At 46.8% G+C, this 19,181-nt stretch overlaps 1 protein-coding gene across 2 annotated transcripts in view; it reads right to left on the bottom strand.

Annotated features, from left to right (window-relative positions):
• ZCCHC7 (zinc finger CCHC-type containing 7) overlaps positions 1-19,181 on the bottom strand; it is a 124,916-nt gene that overhangs the window by 49,476 nt on the left and 56,259 nt on the right. For both annotated transcript variants that reach the window (XR_003400234.1, XM_026866897.1), the window contains exons 4-6: positions 4,917-4,957; positions 3,680-3,805; positions 2,049-2,219 (exon numbers count right to left, since the gene is read on the bottom strand). Coding sequence is in view for 1 of the 2 variants with exons in the window: in XM_026866897.1 (XP_026722698.1) it covers positions 2,049-2,219; positions 3,680-3,805; positions 4,917-4,957 (338 nt within the window). In the remaining variant the exon portion in view is untranslated. The remainder of the gene's footprint in view (positions 1-2,048; positions 2,220-3,679; positions 3,806-4,916; positions 4,958-19,181) is intronic.

Here is a 19,181-nt window from a genome sequence, read left to right as displayed (position 1 = left end):
ATATATATATATATATATATATATATATATATATATATATGTATATATGTATATACGTGTATTTTGAAATACCGGTAGAAGCTTCTACTTAGCCTACATGATGTTAGCAATAATTTTAAACGTTTCTCTCCAAAATCTTTAGATTTTTTCCAGAGTCTGCAGTGGTGGTGCATGACATTACATTCCTCACATCCAGAATTCCTGTTAATTAGCATAGAACTGACCTGTGTGGTATCATACAGTCACAGACTGGTTTGGGTTGGGAGAGACCTTAAAGATCACCCAGGGCCACCTTCCCCCAGCCCAGGTTGCCCAAAGCCCCGTCCAACCTGGCCTTGAACCCTTTCAGGGAGGGGGCAGCCACAGCTTCTCTGGGAAACTTTTGCCAGGGCCTCACCCCCCGCACAGGGAAGGATTTCTGCCTTAGATCTCATCTAATTGTACCCTCCTTCAGTTTAAAACCGTTCCCCCTCATCCTGTCACTACCATCTCTGGTATAAAGCCTCTCTCCATCTTTCTTTTATCTACGAACTTCCACGTAACAACAGCTTTGGGCTGACTGTCAAGAGCAAAACAGTTCCTACCTGTTTCAAAATGCATTCAGAAGAACTGAAGAAATATTTTTAAGATATTGTCTATCTTGTGCTTGGTCATGCACTGAAGAGTGTATTTCCATAATGATGCAGTTTAAACGATACAAGTTTTGAGGGAAAGAGTCTCAGCCAAATGAAGTCTCACACTTTCCTCCCACCTGTTCTTCAGTGCAGAGCACACACCGTACCTGGATGCCCTTTCACGTACTTCGGTATCCTTACAGTACTTGGACATTTTTAGTATTTCCATGCCTGGTTTTGTGCCAGAGTCACTCATTCATTCATCCAAGACAACTCTGAACGCTCCGCAAAATCTCACAGCAGAACGCGTGTGTTCGTGGGCTCCATGTCCCCGGGCAGAGCGTGAACCCCTTCCCCTGCGTGGGCAGGGGGTGCGCCCCCAGCCCAGCTCCTGCTCAGCCGCTGCGCCCCAGGCGCGCTGCCCACGTTACTGCTTACACCAAGTACTTTCCTCTCTCCAGTGCCTGTGGTGGAGAGGCAGCGTAACACGGCAGAACCAGGGGCTGCAGCGACTGCCAACGGGACCCCGGTGTCCACCCAAGTGGTGTGAGCTGGTCTTGGTAAAATAGTTGGGTTTTGAACGACAGTAGTGAAGGTAGAAAATGCCAGTGTGGTGGTTCCCATGGGATTAAGACAGCAAAATATCAATAATTTCCTCTTAAAAGCAGAGTACACAATTTTGCAACTGTTCCACTACTTTACAAATTCCCTTACACTACATACGTGATGGGCCTGTCTGTAGGAATACTGAAGTAGAGAGACAATTAATTTCACCATTATCTTTCTTCTTGCATGTTCATAAATAATAGAGGACTTCACTGAAAAGCAGGCAGGAACTAAGAAAAGGCACATGAATGTGGCTGTAGACCTGCTTCCTCATAAGCTAATGTCAGATAAAATTTTATTCACCTCTACTTGCATGAGAAATAAAGTCCCCAATTTCCATTTTGCTCATAAAGTACGTTTGCAATGTAAAATACACCACAGTTATAAATGGCTCCCAAACCCATTTAGATGTTAGTTGTAACTTCTAATAATATTTTCATTGACGAATACGTGATCATAGTGAAAAAAACACAGATCTGGAACTGTTGGAGAACCAGAGTTATTCTTTGCTTCTTGCTGGCACGCTTGCAGCATACCACGTCTCCTAATCTCAATCTCTCTACACCTTCCATTCAATGGGACAGAAAAACTAAACTGGACAATAAAGACTGAGTGTTTACAGCGCTCTGGTTTGTTTCCTTCGAACCACGCTTTGTGAAAATTGTGTGGCTGTTAGGTGACGACTAACTACAATATTGTCATGTGCTTATACAAATATGCACTATATAAAACTAAAGAAAATAAGCAAGGACTGTGGTCATTTTAAACTCAATTTTTGATGGACACAAACCAATAGTGACTGAGCTCTTTGCCAGAGGCTATACTCACATCAGCATAATGCCCCTTCATACCACAGCGGTTGCACTCTTTATTCCAATAGGGTCTCTCCAGACATTCCTTGAAATAGTGGCCAGGCAAGCAGCAGTTCAGACAAAAACGTGCCGGGCAGCTGTTGTATAGATGACCTCTCTCTGCACACCCGCAGCAAGGGGGAACTTTCTGTGGGGAAACCAAAAACAGAATTACGTTAGGTGAGAATGTCTCAAAAAATCAAAGATGAAAAAAAATCACAAGAAGAAATGAAGAAGAATCCACCCCAAATAAATACCTACTGCTGAGGAACTGCAGAGGTGTTATGTTTCATCAAGGAATTAAGTGAAGAAAGACTATGAACAGAGTAAAACTCAACGTTGTGACTTTACAGGCTCCCTGGACCTTCTTGATTCGAACCTTGCATCAGGAGCTCATTAAATGCCCAGTGTCTGTGTTACTTGCTCAGTGAATACAGCAAAAATAATCATTAAACCAAAAAGTACATTTCACTCAGAGCAGAAGTGTTGGGCAGTCTGTATGAACTCTTATTTTTTTATTACATTTAGTAAAAGCAGAAAACCTGAACTGTGTGGTGGGAACACGATGCAGTTTGTGCTGCAGTGTTCTGTGGCACAGACTCCGGCGCTGCCAGCAGGGACCAGCCGGGGGGACGGGGCCAGGCCAGCTGAGCCCGCTGTGCCCCAGCACCGTCAGCAGAACCGGCGCAGGGAGGTTTTCCGAGGCGGCCGTTGCGCAGGGACGGGCTGGGCACCGGCCCGCTGTGCTGAGCCCCTGCTTCTGACCCCTGGGGCTTTCGTCCTCACTCCCTGCACTGCCTTTATCTGGACCCAGGATCTCCTCTTGGTTTTTCCCCGCCATCTCCCCCCTCCCCACGGGGCGCGTAAGTGAGGGGCTGGCTGGGCTCGGCCTGACACAATCCCTGGGCTACGTGCCCCGGCACCCCGACAGTCAGCACAGATGCTGCGAGCCATTCCCAGGCCACACCTGCACCTCCCCGAAGCACCTTCCCAGCGAGCGCGTGTGCCCAGCAAGGGCTTGGCTGCAGCCCGGCGGGACGCCGTCGCGGGGAGCCTCAGGGATGACGGCAAAATCCCCACACTCACACAACTGTCCCCAGGTCTTCACAGCAGAGTGACTGGTTGTAAACCTCCAACCCACAGACAAACTTCTGAATATTTGGCATCTATATGAGCTGCCTAAAGCTATCTGCAATCTCACCTTGTCTGTAATTTTTAACATTATTCACACCACGGTTCATTATATGATACCAGCTTTCAATCACTTCCTAAGGGGGATTTTTGGATCCCATAGGATCTCTTGAAAAACATTTTACATCTTGAAACTGGTTTTACAATAGGAAAAAAAAAGTTTCTATATTATAGTTGACTCCCTTTTTGCTCAGTTTATACTTACGGATCGTTTCTTTTACAAAAACAACAAAAGCAATGACCTCCATGAAACAGCTGATTTTGTACTGTAATCTGACCCTGTGCAAGCTATCCTTGAACTGGGAGCAACCTTTCAATAAAAGAATAAACCCCTGAAGCAATGCTTCTAATAGCAAATGCAAAAGAGTCTTACAAAAAACCAGCTGCATCCGCAAGTCATTGAGGTATTGCATTTACCTTTGGGGTAGGACAGTTCTTGGACAAATGACCTGGTCTGCTGCAATTCCTACAGGTGACGTTTTTATCAGCGGTGTAGTATCGCGTACTGGTGTGCTTCACCCTCGCATAGTTGGAGATCTGTGCCTGGGAGACAACACAAGAGAAATCATTTGGGATTCTGTGGTTAGAATTGGAAATCTGTGAAGTGCCCTGCTGGCAGTGTTCAGTTAGGAATCTAACTTTTCACAAGTACAATTTACACATAGAGGTTGGAACGGGGTAGTTGTGTTATAGAGAAACCTGCATTGTCGAAAGAAAAGTCTTGTTCAAACCTCCACTTTGGGACATTCTACTCTGCTGTTTAAAAGAGCAGTTATGAAGATTTGCTTTCCCTTAATGAGTCAAGACACTTTTACTCGCTGTGCTATTATTTCATGACAAACTGGAACTTTTCCCAGAATACAAATATAACTAACGTTAATTGCAAATGCAAGTTACACGTTCCCTTGCACACATTAAGGGAAACTTCTTGGACAAAGTACAATGCCATACAAGTCTAGACCAAATCTGCAATTTGCAATTGTAAAGAAAGATTTAAAAAGGAAAAAGAAGAAAAAAAAGAGAAGCTGGAAACAACCCTCTCTCTCCCAGTGACCTCACACATACTTTCTGTTGTAGGCAGACAGAATTGAAAATCCTGCCTTCAACCTTTATTGCTTTTAAATACTGAAATCAGATTTTGGAGAAGGAAGGGAAGAGGTACAAAAATACCATTTCTCATAAGGGAAAGAATTTGTTAATATCCCCTGATCACGTAAGCTCTGCCAAACCTCGGGAAGAGCAATGGAGGGAGCTGACCTTACAGCTGGGGCCCCCTCCCGATGAGCGCTCCCGGCTGCGGCCGCACCGCTGCTGCCCCCGGCCCAGCGGTCCCCCGGGAGCCGCGGTGGGAACGGGACCGAGCTGCCCCAAAACGACAGCCAGCCTCCGAAGAGGATGGGAGGGAGCAGCCGCCCTCCTCCTCGCGAGTTTGCGGAGGCACGACGGCTCCTGGCGTCCTCTTCCCCCCGGCTCGTGGGCCTGCCCCGATGAGGGAACCCCCTCCTACAGAACGGGAGCTCGGGCTTCCTCCGCCCTTGGCGGGATGCTGTAAGGATTCCACACAAAAGCTACACACGGACTTTTCAATCCCGTTTATCTCACTCTGCACGTTAACAAACATAAAGAATTTTGGTACAACTGGGTTGTCTGTTACCTCTAAGTCCTTATTACAGATGGACCAGTCCACATCTTCTCCTGAAAAACAGAAGTAAATTTAATTATATTTAATTTATAAGAGTATTTTTCTATAATATATTCAACATTGTGATTACTGCACTTACTGAAACTGGTAATAGACTCTGAATGTACCAAAGTGCAGGAACTGATTCTGTCTTCACGAAAGGAAAGCTGTCAGTCCCCTGGGCGCCAAATCCGATTCACCCTAAAATCAGCACACGCCCAACTACTGGGTGGATTTTATTTGACACCACCCTCTTGTCCTGCCCCGCTCCCCCCAGGTATAAATTGAGGCAGCGACTTAATTTTTTCAGAGTCTGGGACTCCAAAGCTTCTGCCTCCAGCCACCTGCAGGACCTCTGCCTGCGCTCACGGGGAGGCCCAGCTCAAGCCCAGGGGTTGCCAGAACAGGAGCACGTGAAACAAGAAGTGAACCCACAGCATCAAATACACTTTTCCTCCTTGCGAATTTGCAAAACCCGTGTCTTCATCGCGGCTTTCTGACTCTGCACGCCGAAATGACTTTATGCATAACCACAGCAACCAAGACTGTAAGCTAAGTAACTCTATTTCAAAACAGGGTTTGGTAATGTGCAATAAATCAGGACGACACACTGAATTATCAGCTGTCACACCGTAATCTTCTCACACGCAGCCTCTGGACTGGCAGAAGTAAAGAGAAAAAAACCAAAGAGGAAATAAAAGGCAATAAGCTAAAAGAATTGGGATGCAGTTACAGCTGTTTAAAAATTCTTCACGTCGACGCTGTTTACTTCTCTGTGCAGACAGCTGTGCCACCACAGCATCGTTTCCATCATTAAGGGAGGGTTCATGTCAGCGGAGGTGTTCACCTTACCTATACTTTTACAGTAACCATTACAAATTACACGCAAATTAATCCCATGTGTCTGCAGACTTTGTAATGCAAACTGTCCCATCCTGTTGCCGTAACCCAGATCCGAAGCACCTACGTGTGTTACTAACACAAACCACAACCACGTCGCGATTTACAAACAATAAAAAAACCAGCAAAAATTTATCCAGCTGGTTTTGACTGTACTATTATTCATTTCCAGTGAAAGGCAGATGACTAGGAAACTCCCACTGTCTGTTATCATGTGTAAGCCTTCATTTACGGCAAAAGCCAGAGATTCCAGCTGAAGTGTGTAATGCAGTACCTGGACACAAGGTACATCGCATGCAGCGGGTGCTTTGGAGCCCGCTGGCTGCTGCTCTTCACCCCGAAGCCGGGGCTGACACTCCCCGCTCCAACCTGAACAGCATGCTGGAGTATTTTTATTTTCAACGCTAACGCCAACAATGCTAACAACCGTCGGGGAGACATTAACGATGCGCTGAAGGCGATCTGAACAACTTAGTGTGGTCCCTAGGCCACGGCACATGTAGCAACAGCCACTGCAGGACCACGGACCCACGGCCACCACCCCGGGACCGCGTCTCCGGGGGCCTCGGGTCCCAGCAGAGGGGACGGTCGGGACGGGACCGCCCCAGCGCTCCTCGGTGTACGGGGTGGTGGGCATGCCCGAGGGAAAATCAGGCTTTTTGGTGTCTAGTCATTAAAAGTGAGGAAACGCACTGACATATTTGAGTGCATTATTTATTACTTGGAAGCCTGTTAAGGAAATTCATTCATAAAGAAAAAGATATTTGTAATTCAAAAATCTGCCCTGTGAGTGCCGTGTTTCACAGAAATGCACATGTGGAATGGTTGACAGGTTACAGATCAAAATTACCAGCAAATTAACTCCTGTTAATCATCAGGCATGTCCTTCCTGAGGACAAACCAACTAAGTTTCTCTTCTTCACTGCCAAAATCCCCCGCTTCACAGGGGAAAACCACAATACAATGATTTAAATATTCCTAATGCTAGAAACTAAAACTGCTCAAATCAGAAAATAAATACAAAGCTTTAGGGTGAATGAAATATTTCAACAAAATATCTCCTTACTAAACCTGCTCGTGACCTAAAAGCTAAGTCTAATTCAGAACAGGCTGCATAAGGCTTTGTTTTCACTCACACTAAATTTTTCAGCCTGAAGTATGTAGGGAGAGTTGCGCCTCTGCAACCGACCTGAAACCTTGCTTTAGGAGACACATAGAAAAACCCGCCACGATCTTCCTTGTCGACCGCAGCGCTGGGTCTGGCACTACATCATGCAACAAATGACAAAACTCTGCTCCAGCTGAGAAATGCCTCCCCTGCCCCGGCTTTGTTCGCTCGTTTGGATGAAGTGGTGTGTGCGGGGGGCTCCGCCAGCCTCTGGGGCCGCAGGTTCCTCCGAGCTGGCCTCCTGGCCACGACGCCGTCGGCTGCCCTGGGCCACGCTCTCCCTGCCCTGCAGCACCCACCACCGTTGTTCCCCCCTCACGCTCAGAGTCTCGCCAGTCTGGGACCGCGGAGTGCCCAAGGACGCTCCCACCCACAGCCCCAGCCTGCAGCCTCAAGCCCCTCTGGGGACTGAGGGGGAGATTTTGGTCAAAGCGCAGCTGTAAAACACACACGATAATTACGGAAAGTTTCCGTATTTAGCAAAGGCTGGTACGGTGACACCTGCCACCTGATGTTTTCCAAGGCCAAGCAGCACAAAGTTGCAGCATTTCATCCTTCTTTCAGACGGACCCACGCACAGAGGGTGGATTTCTGCCTCGAGGAATGGGGCTATGAGTACTTTATTTTAAGAAAGCAGCAATTTGAAAACTATTCAGACCGTCTCTGTCAAGACTTTCCTCTTTTTTCTGTGGAGAAGGTGCATGTGCAAAACTCAAGATTACTTAAAGAGTCCTGTGAGCTTTCACAGTGTATGAATAAAATGTTTCCAGTACATCTTCAACAAACTGGTGCCTTTACTAGCATCTTCATTTGTTAAAAGCAATCTCATTTTTAAGTTTATATTAATTTCTATAGTTCAGCTAAAGAAAATACCGCTGACTTTGTCACATAAACTTCTTGTATTTATACTCTGAAAAAATGGTTTTGTCAAATTGCAGAACAGGAAAGAAGGGAAAGAAGAGGATGCAAAACATACACCGTTTAGATGAAAACGGAAGCTCTGTGCAAGGTTCTTCCTTTATAAAATATTGCGCCTTGGCTGTCCTGTGCCCCCACACAATAGGATGAATGGTAAGCAACAGCTTTGCCTTTATTTAAAGAAAAATTTTGAAAGATCATTGAGATTCACATGTATCCCTCCACCAGCATGAAAATGTAAATTTCTGAGCAGGGCTCATGGTGAAGCCAGATTTAGGACCACTGTTCAATGTGCATTCAAGCCTTCCCTCTTTCATTCCAGAAAGGGAGAGGAGGGGAGGAGGGAGAAGGAGGACCAGCAGTCAAAACCTGAAATTGCCCGGAGGAACAATCCGTTTCCACAGAACAAAAAACTGACTCAGAATAAACAATAAACTGCTCAGAAGATTTCCTTATCTGCCGTACCACCGACGATCCCAGCGGCCGAGCAGCCCACCCCAGCATGGCGGGGCGCAGACGGGCAGAGTCTGACCCACCGAAAGTTTTTATTTTTATTTTGCTCCTTGAAGCTGGGAAGAAACATGTCCCCGTTCTCCACGCAAGTTCAGGCCGTCCTGCAAAGGTTTACTTCATTACTGCACCTAACTGCACAAACTGTACAGCCTGCACGTGCAACTTGAAAATAAACCACTAATTGTTCTAAAAGGGGAAGGCAAGGTGTCCCCCCCTTCCTTCTAATCAGAAAATACACGCAGACATGCATTTTATTTAGTTTATTTTACAACCATTTCAGTGAACACAGGCCGCTTCAAGCTGTGACGGTACGATATGTGGCCTGAAGGGCAAATACGTTTCAAAGCTGGGCTTTAAAAATTGGATTTTGACTGCTAATTAATATAGCACATTACAGAATAGAGAACCCTAATTACATTCTACTGTAAGACTTCTGTGGCAAGGACTGTTTCAGACATATCTCTGAACAGTATTTAGCATGTCAGGGCACAGCCGCTGCTGCTGCTACTGGAGTAACAACATCTAAAAATGATAAGCCTTAAACCCCTAAAAATTATCTACATCTGTAAGAATTTCACATTGTGACATTTTACATAGATCCGAAAATCCCTGTTTATGTTCGAACCAGAGTGACTCAAGTAACATAGTTTGCTGTAATGAGTTTCAGATTTTTTGTGCTCCAGCAGCCCTTCTTCCAAAACAGAAGGAATGGAGCTGTGAAGCGGTAAGAACCCAGCAGTGTCCCAACCCAGAAATGGAGACAGCCTCCCTACATCAGACTGTGCAGGGCACAGGAATTCAGGTTCCTGTGTGCTAGGAGGCACGAAACACCTTTCTCTTCTAGAAGGTGGGTTCCACGTACCCGTGTACCCGTGGGGTGTCCCTGGGGTTGTGAGGTGAGGGACGTCTGCTCTGCAGCCACCGAAGACTACCTGGGAACTGGAAGGGGGCTGCTCTCCTCACGCTGCCCCACGTTCCTCTGCAAGCCGCGTGCTGGCACCGCGCTGCTCGGGCCGGCGGGCTCCAGAACATGGTTGTTTGGAGGGAGGGAACCATGGGTCTGACGGACACCCGGCGTGGGGCTCAGAGCTCTGTCCAGGGACGCCCCTCACGGACCCGTGTTGGGGTCCCCGGCTCCACCCCAGTACTGACAGCTCCCCCAGGGCGCAGCGGGCGAAGCCCCTTCTGCATCACAGACACTCAAATTCACCCCTGGGCAGAGGGATGGAATCCAACGTGGTGTTTTTCTTAGGCACTTCTAGGGATTTCTAAACTTTGCTTTGATGAGAAAAAGGTGATTTACTTAAAAACAAGACACCTGCTGTTACAATGGATTACATGTCAATATCTCTTTAACACAACTTTAAAGGAATCCATAAACTCCCACAGAGAAATCAGACGGTGTAATCATTGACAGAAGTCCGATCTGAGAACTGTTCTCATGGCAAGGGCTTTCCTGCCTCTCCCCTCGATATCTCATACATATATACACGTGCAGTGATATACATGGTTTTGTCAGTGAGAAAATACCAGCAATACTTTATTTTTCGCAACCCCTATCTGATACAGTATGACGTTTTTGAAAAACATCACAAAATCAGAAAGGCATCAGTGAACAAACCACAAAACTCAAACCGTTCTGAAATAAAATGTAAGAAGCTGATTGAAGCAAAGGTAGCACTGGTCAAAAGCCTATCAGAGTTTAAAAAAAAACAAACAACCCACACCTCTGAGTGGTCCTGCATAACTGAGAAAAACAATCCCAAGACCTATTAAAGTAACTTTAAGCAAACTTAAGCAGCCATTACCCATGGGAGAAGACTGAACCGTTACTGCCAGAGAAGAAAAGTCTGCTGGCTGGGGGGTACGACACGGTATTTATAATCCCCAGGCAGCGTGTTCGGCGGGGGCCCGCGGCAGGGCTGGAGCTGCAGTTTTCAGGAAGGTCATGAAGTTCAGGACGGGTGAATTAGGAGCACTTAACCAAGGAGAGATGCGCACTTTTGATGTTTAAAGCAGACGTTAAGAAATTCAAAATTTGGCCAGGTGTTAGCACGTTCTGCCTGCTTCTACTGAACGTCAGGCGTCCGGCCCTGCGCTTCAGCTGAGCAGCTCCCCTGTGTCGCTGAGCTGCTCGACAACGTCTAGTGACAAATCCTGCACCTTCGTCCAGGCGCCTGCCCTCCTGCACCCACCTCGACCCCATACGTGCCTATCTGCGGGCAGGATGCTTCGCACGCTAAGTGGGAATAAAAACGTGCAGTGAAAAAAGCAAAAGATAATGTAATTCTGTAAACCACATTCCTGAGGAATACGGATACTACCGGACTGCTAAAGTGCACCGACACATGTTAAAACACAAATACATACTGTGCCTTTTCTATTATGTAAGTACGCATAATTTTCTGTTTTCTGTCTCATGCTATAAACACTGCTTCCTTTAGTCTTGACCACTGCTAGTAACGTTAATTCACAAAACTCAGTGGCTCATGATTTTCAAAGCTTAGTGCAACATTTGCAGAACAAAGTAGGTTTTTCTCTCTTTTTGGTGGGTACAAGTATGGGGACCACAGGAACAGTTAAATTCATGGCATGGTTGGTCTACCACACAGTCGGGGGAATTCTTTAAATAGAGCCTGTCACTCTCTTTGCCCATCAATGGGATTTCCTTCTCAAACTGCTGATTCGTTCAGGTACACAACAGAGGAAATTTCAGTTAACCTTTGTTTCACCCCGGGGAAAAATCTGTCTGAAAAGTATAAAATGAATAGATTAAAAAAAAAGAAAAAAAGAAAGAAAAGCTGCAGGGTTATTCTTCCTAGTGTTCACAGCAGTCAAAGTTAAACAGAGAAAAGGAGGCAAACATGAACATTTTATTCCCACCAGAGAATAAGGTATAATATATGATTTAGAAATTCCATTGTCTATACTGTGATTTCTAATTTAGCGAAGGAAAGACTGAACACAAATCTATTGTTCTCATTGAGTGCATCAAGAATTCACTTTTTGACTATTTCCTATATGACTGGAAAAGGAATAATAGGTTACTTTGAAGAGAAAGCCTTTTTAGCTGTTTGATTAAGTTGTCTTAAATACCTTTTAGATTCTAGCAATCCTTGCTGAAGAGAAAAATAACAAACGCTAACTCGGAATTACACGTGAAAAGATGCATACAGAGATAAAATCAAAAGTACAGTCATAAAATAAAGGGAAGTTTCAGGACAGATTACAGCCAAAAATGGCCTTAGACTGTTCTAAGTTATTCATTAAAAACCCTTTTTTAATAAAAACACTAAAAAATGTTTTGAGATACAATTATAATTTCAAACCAGGAATAATCACGCTGATGTTCTAGTGCCCCCGACCTGGCAGCACGCCTGCCGCGCTCGCCAAGGGAGAGTTCCTGCACCCCCAGCCCGTCCCTGCAGCACCGGCAGCGCCCGGCCGGCGCAGGCGAGGCCCCGGCACGGAGCACGGGGAAGTCTGCCTGGGTTTAGCGCCCGTGGGAGAGACACTCTGGAATTTCTGGCGGGATCAATAGGATGCCGAGAATTGGTTCTGTAGCACCGAGTTCAACATCACGGGGATTATTTCTGTATTTAAGTGATGGTTATTGCGCAGCAGATTTTGTCAGTGGCAACACAACACTTCATCGAGGAAGGTCATGAGGGAAGCCGGAGGCTCTGGCAGCTGTATAACCACGCTGAATCCTCATCTCTTCATCAGCCCTTGAAGAGTGGTATCTATTGCAGTTACCAGTGTTAACCATTACAGTCCCGACAGGAACCGGTGCACGCGCACCGCTGTGTGTACAGTCCCTTCGCACAGGCAGCTGACATGGTCCTCCTCATGGCCAAGAATGGAGCCCCAAGAGTGCTGCTGCTTCGCTCCTCAAGTATCACCTAATAGCAAATCTACAATTGCACCTCAGCCATCTGGTTTGGCAACATACTACCTCTTTTTCCACCAACCCAGAATGAAGGGGATATAAATATAAACGAGGGAACAAAATCCATGGAGCTTGGTTCTACCGAGGCTTGCGGTGTCTGATCTGGCAAAGTCACCGTGCCTAAAAGCTGTGTCAGAGATGTGCCAGCAACATTATGGAGAGGAACCCAGATTTAAGGCTCCGTGGAAATGATTCGTTAACGCTTCAAATCAACCACAAACCTAGAACCATCATCCATCAACCGTATCCTCGAAGACCAGCACGGCTCTCTTGGTGCCGCCATTAGGATGAGACATGGAACTCAATTCCTGAGTCTGAAGAATACTGATGTAGATGAATATCTGAAACTTGTAGGGCTTACTTGGGGCTCTTAAATGCCTCTAATTTTCCCCTGAAATTCAAAAAATCTTTAACCGAGAAAAAAAAAAAAAAATCAGATTTCAACACAGGCTAACTGCTGGTCTTTGGGTACGGGGCAGAATTTTGGTTCAATTTTCTCTCATGCTGATAACCTGGCCCGCTGCACAAAGGAATTCTTCTGCAATTCAGGGACAGAAATTAACGTCACTTCATGGATTTGCCACAGCTCTAGTTGAGGAAACCTCCCCATACGCCACGCATGGGGAATACAAACAACACCCTGGGCACTACAGTGCCCTGCCACGTTAAATCTTCTCCAAACTCGACTTTCCAGGAAAATGAAGACATGAGAAGTGACCCGCTAACACGGCACGCCTAATAGTGATAAAGCGCTGGTGCGGCTGAGGATGGGTCACAGCACGTAGTTACGTTATGAGAAGAAAACTCCAGTGTTAACACTCTGCTCTAGCTTTGGTCTTCCCGAGCTTCTACAACCTTCCGACCACACCGGCAGGTTCTTCTGTCTGTACCTGAAGGTGCATGCCACAAACACCTCTGAGAGCAGGAGGAGGCCCAAAGATCTTCTCAACAGCTCCCTCAGGGTCTGCAAGCGGCGTAGCTGCTCTTCTGGGAGTCACTGCCGGGGAGGATGGTGGCTGGAGCCCTGCTGGGGCTCTCAGCCCACCCTGAAGCTCTGCAGACGCTTGAATCGTGAACGCACCAACAGCTCTGGGACGGTGCGGCGGCCCCGGCCCCACGACTGAGAGCGATCTGACGCTGGGCCCCGAGGGGCAGAGAGTGAAGTGTGGCAAAGGAATCCTCTGCCACTCCAGCCCTCATTTTCTGCTGTAGTTCATTCCACACGGCAAAGACATCCTTTTCTTGGGAACAGAGAGCAACTAGGATGGACTTACTCTCAACATCAGTCTTGTGCTTGCAAGGGAAAACACAGGTTTCCAGAAACACCAGATTTCCATACTAAGGAGCACAGCTGTAAGGTGATGAAAAACGAAGTAGCCTTGATAAAGAGCTACTAATTCTGACAATTTTGTCCCTGCAACAAGGACTGCAGCAGAAAGGATGTTGCTCTCTTTCCAAAGAAAAGAGAGAGGCGGTAAAAGGAAATGTGGTCTCTGTTCATAGTCAGCAAATAACAGCTCTCCATGAGAGAATTCAGTTTTTGCTTATTTAAAAATGTTTCAGTGGGGCAAGGAAAAAAAATAATTTGAGACCCCTGATTTCATCCCCTTTTCCTGTGTACACTGGTGCAGTGGTCTCGACAGTGGGGTGCACACACTCCATGGAGTGTGGAAGGCATTCCAGGGCAGCACAGGGAGAAAATAATTTTTTTACCATTAATAAATAAAATAAAATAAAAAATATTTTAAAAATAGGGTTTACATAATCTTTTTCTCACCCTTTTTTACTTTCTATTTTGGATATGTTTTATACTGCACATTATACATCAGTACAGTACCATATGTATATAATTTAAATAAATATATATATGTGGGGGTGTGTGCTCAGAAATGTTTGGAGACCACCGCACCAGAGCACGGCTTTTACCAGTGGCCAAAGAGTTACCAATGAAACAAAGTTGGTTTTCTCTACAAAAGCCTGTGATGGATCAAAAAATTGGAAGTCCTCACACTGTGTTTCTTCCACAGGCTCAGAGCCCACATTTAAAAGATCATGTCTGTTTAGTGCACACACGATCTTTCCTTCTTCGGAAGAAAAGCTGAAGTCCTTTGACTCTGGAGGAGGATGCAGGGTAACCACAACTGACACTGAAATGGCCGGGTCAAAAGTGCCTCGTACAATACTAAAGAGGTATTTATTTACACTTTGAGAACTTGTCTCTGTGGTTTTGGTTTCTTTCTTGTTTGTTTGTTTTGTTTTTTTTTTTCTTTCTCCTTAAAGAAATATCACGGCAACAAGGAAACCCTCCTTGCTCCTACCAAAGCCAACACATGCCTTAATTACGCTACCGTAACGAATGACAACTTTCTTCCAGATCTACTGAATTTAAGTTCTTTAACAGGAGGAGTTTTTCAGACACTTGAGGCTGATGACAACTGCGCCCTTCCCAAAGCACTGGCACAGGGCACGGAGGGGCAGCGCGTTAGGAGTGATGTGATCGCACCCTCCAGCCCGCGGCGCATCGAGGGATGCGTGGAATGACGCTGCTCGGACTGCAGCCCTGGGCTCATGCTTCACCAGGGCTTCCCAGAGCCGCTGGCACCGGACACTCACCGGGCAATTCGGTTCCTTTTCCCACCCTCGGTACACACGGCAGGGCTGCTCTGCACTTTTCAGTCAGGAAGGTAGAGTGCCGTGAGTTCGGCTGGCCCGGGATCACTGAGTCTGGAAGCAGATGCTGGATTTAAGATGCCAAGGACAGGTTAAAGTATTTTATTGGGATTTACTCCACAAGCCTGACACCAAAAATGAAGGCATCTGATGCTGAGCTCATGCATCGCTGGTAACAGCGAGGATGTGTAAAAGGAGTCAGAGGAAAAGTCAGCCCTGTTTCGCTGAGCTGCAGTGAGACAATAGCAATACTTATGCTCTGAATGCACCACTAACCAAGTTTCAACAACCAACAAGCATTAAACTAGAACCGTAGTGCTTTTAGGCATAGATAATGTGTCCTGTGCCTGCTTTCTGCTTAGAGAGAAATTAAGCATAAATATCGTTTGTGCTGGATGTGGTTACTGCCATAATAGCTGTGCTGCAACCGCGCCGTGCTCAGATTCAGCAGTCCCGTTCTGTAAAAATCATTGAAGGAAACGCAAGTTGTCCACTCGGATAAATAACCGTGGGTGAAAAACGTCACAGAAGAGGCGCCCGAATGGTCGAGCAGAGTGTTCACCCTGGCGGACGCTGCTCAAGGGCTTTCGCAGCCCTGCCCATGCGATCCTGGCAGAGCGCTTACCGGGCACGAGCAGAGCTCACAAGCCTGCATCTGATCTTGAGCGTTTAAATTCTGAGAGTTTAACAAGCCTTTGCTGTAAGTGAATCAGACAACAGAAGTGCTGAAATAGAAGAACTATTCAGAAGTACTGAATAGTTAAGGTGCATGTAATTACTTTTTAAACACCACTTTACGACATGTAATAGCACTTTTTCCTGACATTAATAGAACTGCAAGGCATACAGCACACAAACTCTTCCCACCTGAATTTAAGTACTGCAACTCTCAACTTTTTGCTGTTCCTCTAGGAAACCATTACGCACTTCGTATTTACAATTATTAAAAATGTAATTTATAGTGTTTTGTTTAAGGTTTTTTTTTGTTTCAATGTTGATTTTTAAACAGTAATATTCTTTAAAATGTGCAGTTACTTAATTCAGCTCCACAGCTTCATGTGTGGAACTGAAACATTTGCATTAATCTGAGAAAGCTGAAACATACTTGAAGTTGTGATTTAAGTCATTCTTTTCTGATAAAGACTGAATATCCAACCAGTTTAGCCTACATAGCCCAGGTGAAAGTCCCTTACACTCGTCACTGTGGTAGTTATGATTCTACCAGGCAAATTTACTGAATATACTTTCCATATTGCAGTTCAGGGCAATAATTTCTGAAATCTTTGATTCAGGTTTTCCCCCTCCGTCTGGACAAGAGAAAGGGATGTCTGAATCGATGATTAAAGGGCTGGTTGCAAAGCAGATTCTGCTTTTACCTAGCAACACTCAGAAAAAAACAACTAGTCCTATCGCTGAAAAAAATTATCAATGCCTCATTTAAAATGTGCAACCAACCAAATTTCCTGAGCAGTGTGGCAGCTCGTTGCTCCTGTAAAACCCAATAATACGGACACTCTCTCTAACTCCCAGTGTCTTTCACTAGGCTGTAAGCAGAGAGGAAGGTGACAAGAAAAGCAGTAAACGTCACATCGGATGTTCTGAACCTTCACTGGGGCACAGGCTCTGCACCGGGAAGTGGAGCCACCCCAGCCCTCGCCAAGATCAACCCCATTTGTCACAGCCTCGAGGAGCAGCCGGGAAGTGGAAACACACGGCTCACACTGCGAGAGATGCTCGTGAACGGCGATGGCAGCACTGAACACGTGGCTTCAGGGACAACCAAGGAGACTTGAGAGGGGAAGACAGAAGACGACTCACGTCTTCGGCTGGTCGTGGAGCCGGCCGGGACCAGCGCCCGCGCTGGGGTTTGCAGAGGCTCTCCGAAGACGTGTCCTGTCTTCTTTGCCGTATCTTTGCAGGGCAGTAACACCCACGCCGGGCAGGTTTCATCAATCCTGGCACGGGTTTATCAGACACGGCGCTGCCAAAAGCCCTTAGCACAGGAGGGCTCTGGTTCTGGACCAAGCCCTCGATGTCTTCACCCAGCCTCAAGGAAGCCACGGCTGCAGCAGGTTTTTGCTGGAACCACTGCCCAGAGCAGGACCGTGCCCGGCGCTGGTGAGAACTGCACCTCAGCACAGCCCAGTGCCACGCAGCCCTGCAGGCAGGCGCGGCGCCAACGCCACACACCTCGTTCTGGCGGCCGTGGACTCTCACAGGGCTTGGCCTCGATGCCGGGCACGTGTGGTTTAGAGAAAATGATCCAAATCTGTACCACCTGTCAAAAACCAGACTCACAATACTCCTCCCATATACTCACCTCCTAACACGAGGGCAAGACCCGAGGCAGGAAACTGCTAAAACGCTACGACTTCTGGGTGGCCTCTGTAAGAACAACCTCAAACACTCCTGTTGCATCTCCCCGACAAACCAGCAATCAAGAAATGCTGGGATGATGGAGTTTGCCCCTCCTTTTACTGTAACAGTGATTCAGAAGATCCAGTATGACTGAATTCAGGCATATTTTGCATCTACTGAACATTTTGAAAATGATATATTCCTCTTCAAGAAAATGTGAAGTCGGTATATTTGAAATTCATTATTCGTGTATTTGCTTTAGTTTAGTCCTGTGTTCATACAAGACCAACAGTTCAGTGATGCAGTAGGAAATATGTGATCACATTATTACTATTTTTAATAGAAGTGCAGAGGAAAGTATAAGGGAAAGATAATCTGCATTTTGTTACCCAGTAAGACTTTCTGTATTTTAAAAAATGAAAATGCAGAGTGAAACCAGAAAGCCACCTACTCAACATAAATGCAGCCAAGTCAACAAACAAATGAAACAGATTACATCACTCACCAGCAACATTCAAGATCTAAGAAAATGAGTGGGCCAACTACTTAGTGATAACGTGAGGAGGGAACACACCACCAGACTTCCTCTCTTGGACACATAAGGAATGATGAATTAACTGGTTGCTTGAAATGAACACATCTAAGGAGTTGTAGAAACACTCGTTTCCTTTTTCTGCCATTGTCTCTGATGACATGCTCTTTGAATTACATACCTGCCTCCAGCCTTCATTATTTCTATGTTTTATTATAATGAAGATTATACTTTGACTTTCAAGGCTGCTTGCCATTATAGAATCCTCCACAAGCTTCCTTCCCCTTGCAATCCTACAGTGCCATCATGGCAACAACATACAATTCTTCTGCGTTTTCCTTTACCCACAACGCCAACCCTGCCACCACACAAAACCCCCATGGGTGTCGAGAACCCAGGGCCCATCGAGCCCACAACAGATGCCACCACTGCTACTGGTTTCAAAGGGAATTCTTAAACTGGAGCATCTCGGTGACTGCAGCAGTGGACAAACAAGTGAAAAATGGGAGCTGCTAAGGCATGGGCAATATTTGCACTGTTAGAAATGTACAGAAGTGCAGAAATATCCAAAATGGCTTCAGCCAAACCTCCAATTATTTTATGAAGTGCACATGCAACTTTCCTTTAAATCCCCCCTAAAGCTGGGGGCGAACACCCCGGTACATTGCCAGGGCTGTGCTCTCACCGTGACGGGGACACACCCTGAGCAAAAACCACGGGCTGGACCGTGACCTCCTGCTGCTGCTCTGCCCCGGCAGAACGGACGAGCCCTGGCACCGGCACCACCCGAGAGTAGAGGGCGCTCTGGGGGTGCTGCCGGGCGGCACAGCTGGGTCCACACCCAACACCGGGCGGCACAGCTGGCTCTGTGCCCAACGCCTGGTGGCACATCTGGGTCCCTGCCCAGCACGGGGAGGCACAGCTGGCCCCACACCCAGCGCCGTGTGGCACATCTGGCTCTGCACCCCACCCCAGGCAGCGTATCAGCTCCATGGCCAACGCCCGGTGACACACCTGGTCCGTGCCCAAGACCGGGCGGCACATCTGGTTCTGCGCTCAGTGCCGGGTGACACATCTGGCCCCACACCCAGCGCCATGTGGCACATCTGGCTCTGCATTCAAGCCTGGGCAGCACATCTGGCTGTGTGCCCTCCCCTTCCAGAGCTGACCCCGGCACCACGTCCTGCCCGGGACTGACCCCCGGATCGGGGAGCGCCTTCGCCCCCCCAA

The sequence above is a fragment of the Athene cunicularia genome (genome assembly GCF_003259725.1).
Source record: "Athene cunicularia isolate RWA chromosome Z unlocalized genomic scaffold, athCun1 chrZ_part5, whole genome shotgun sequence".
Taxonomy (NCBI): Eukaryota; Metazoa; Chordata; class Aves; order Strigiformes; family Strigidae; genus Athene; species Athene cunicularia.
Note: the sequence above shows the minus strand (reverse complement) of the source record. Positions and strands in the feature narration are given on the sequence as shown.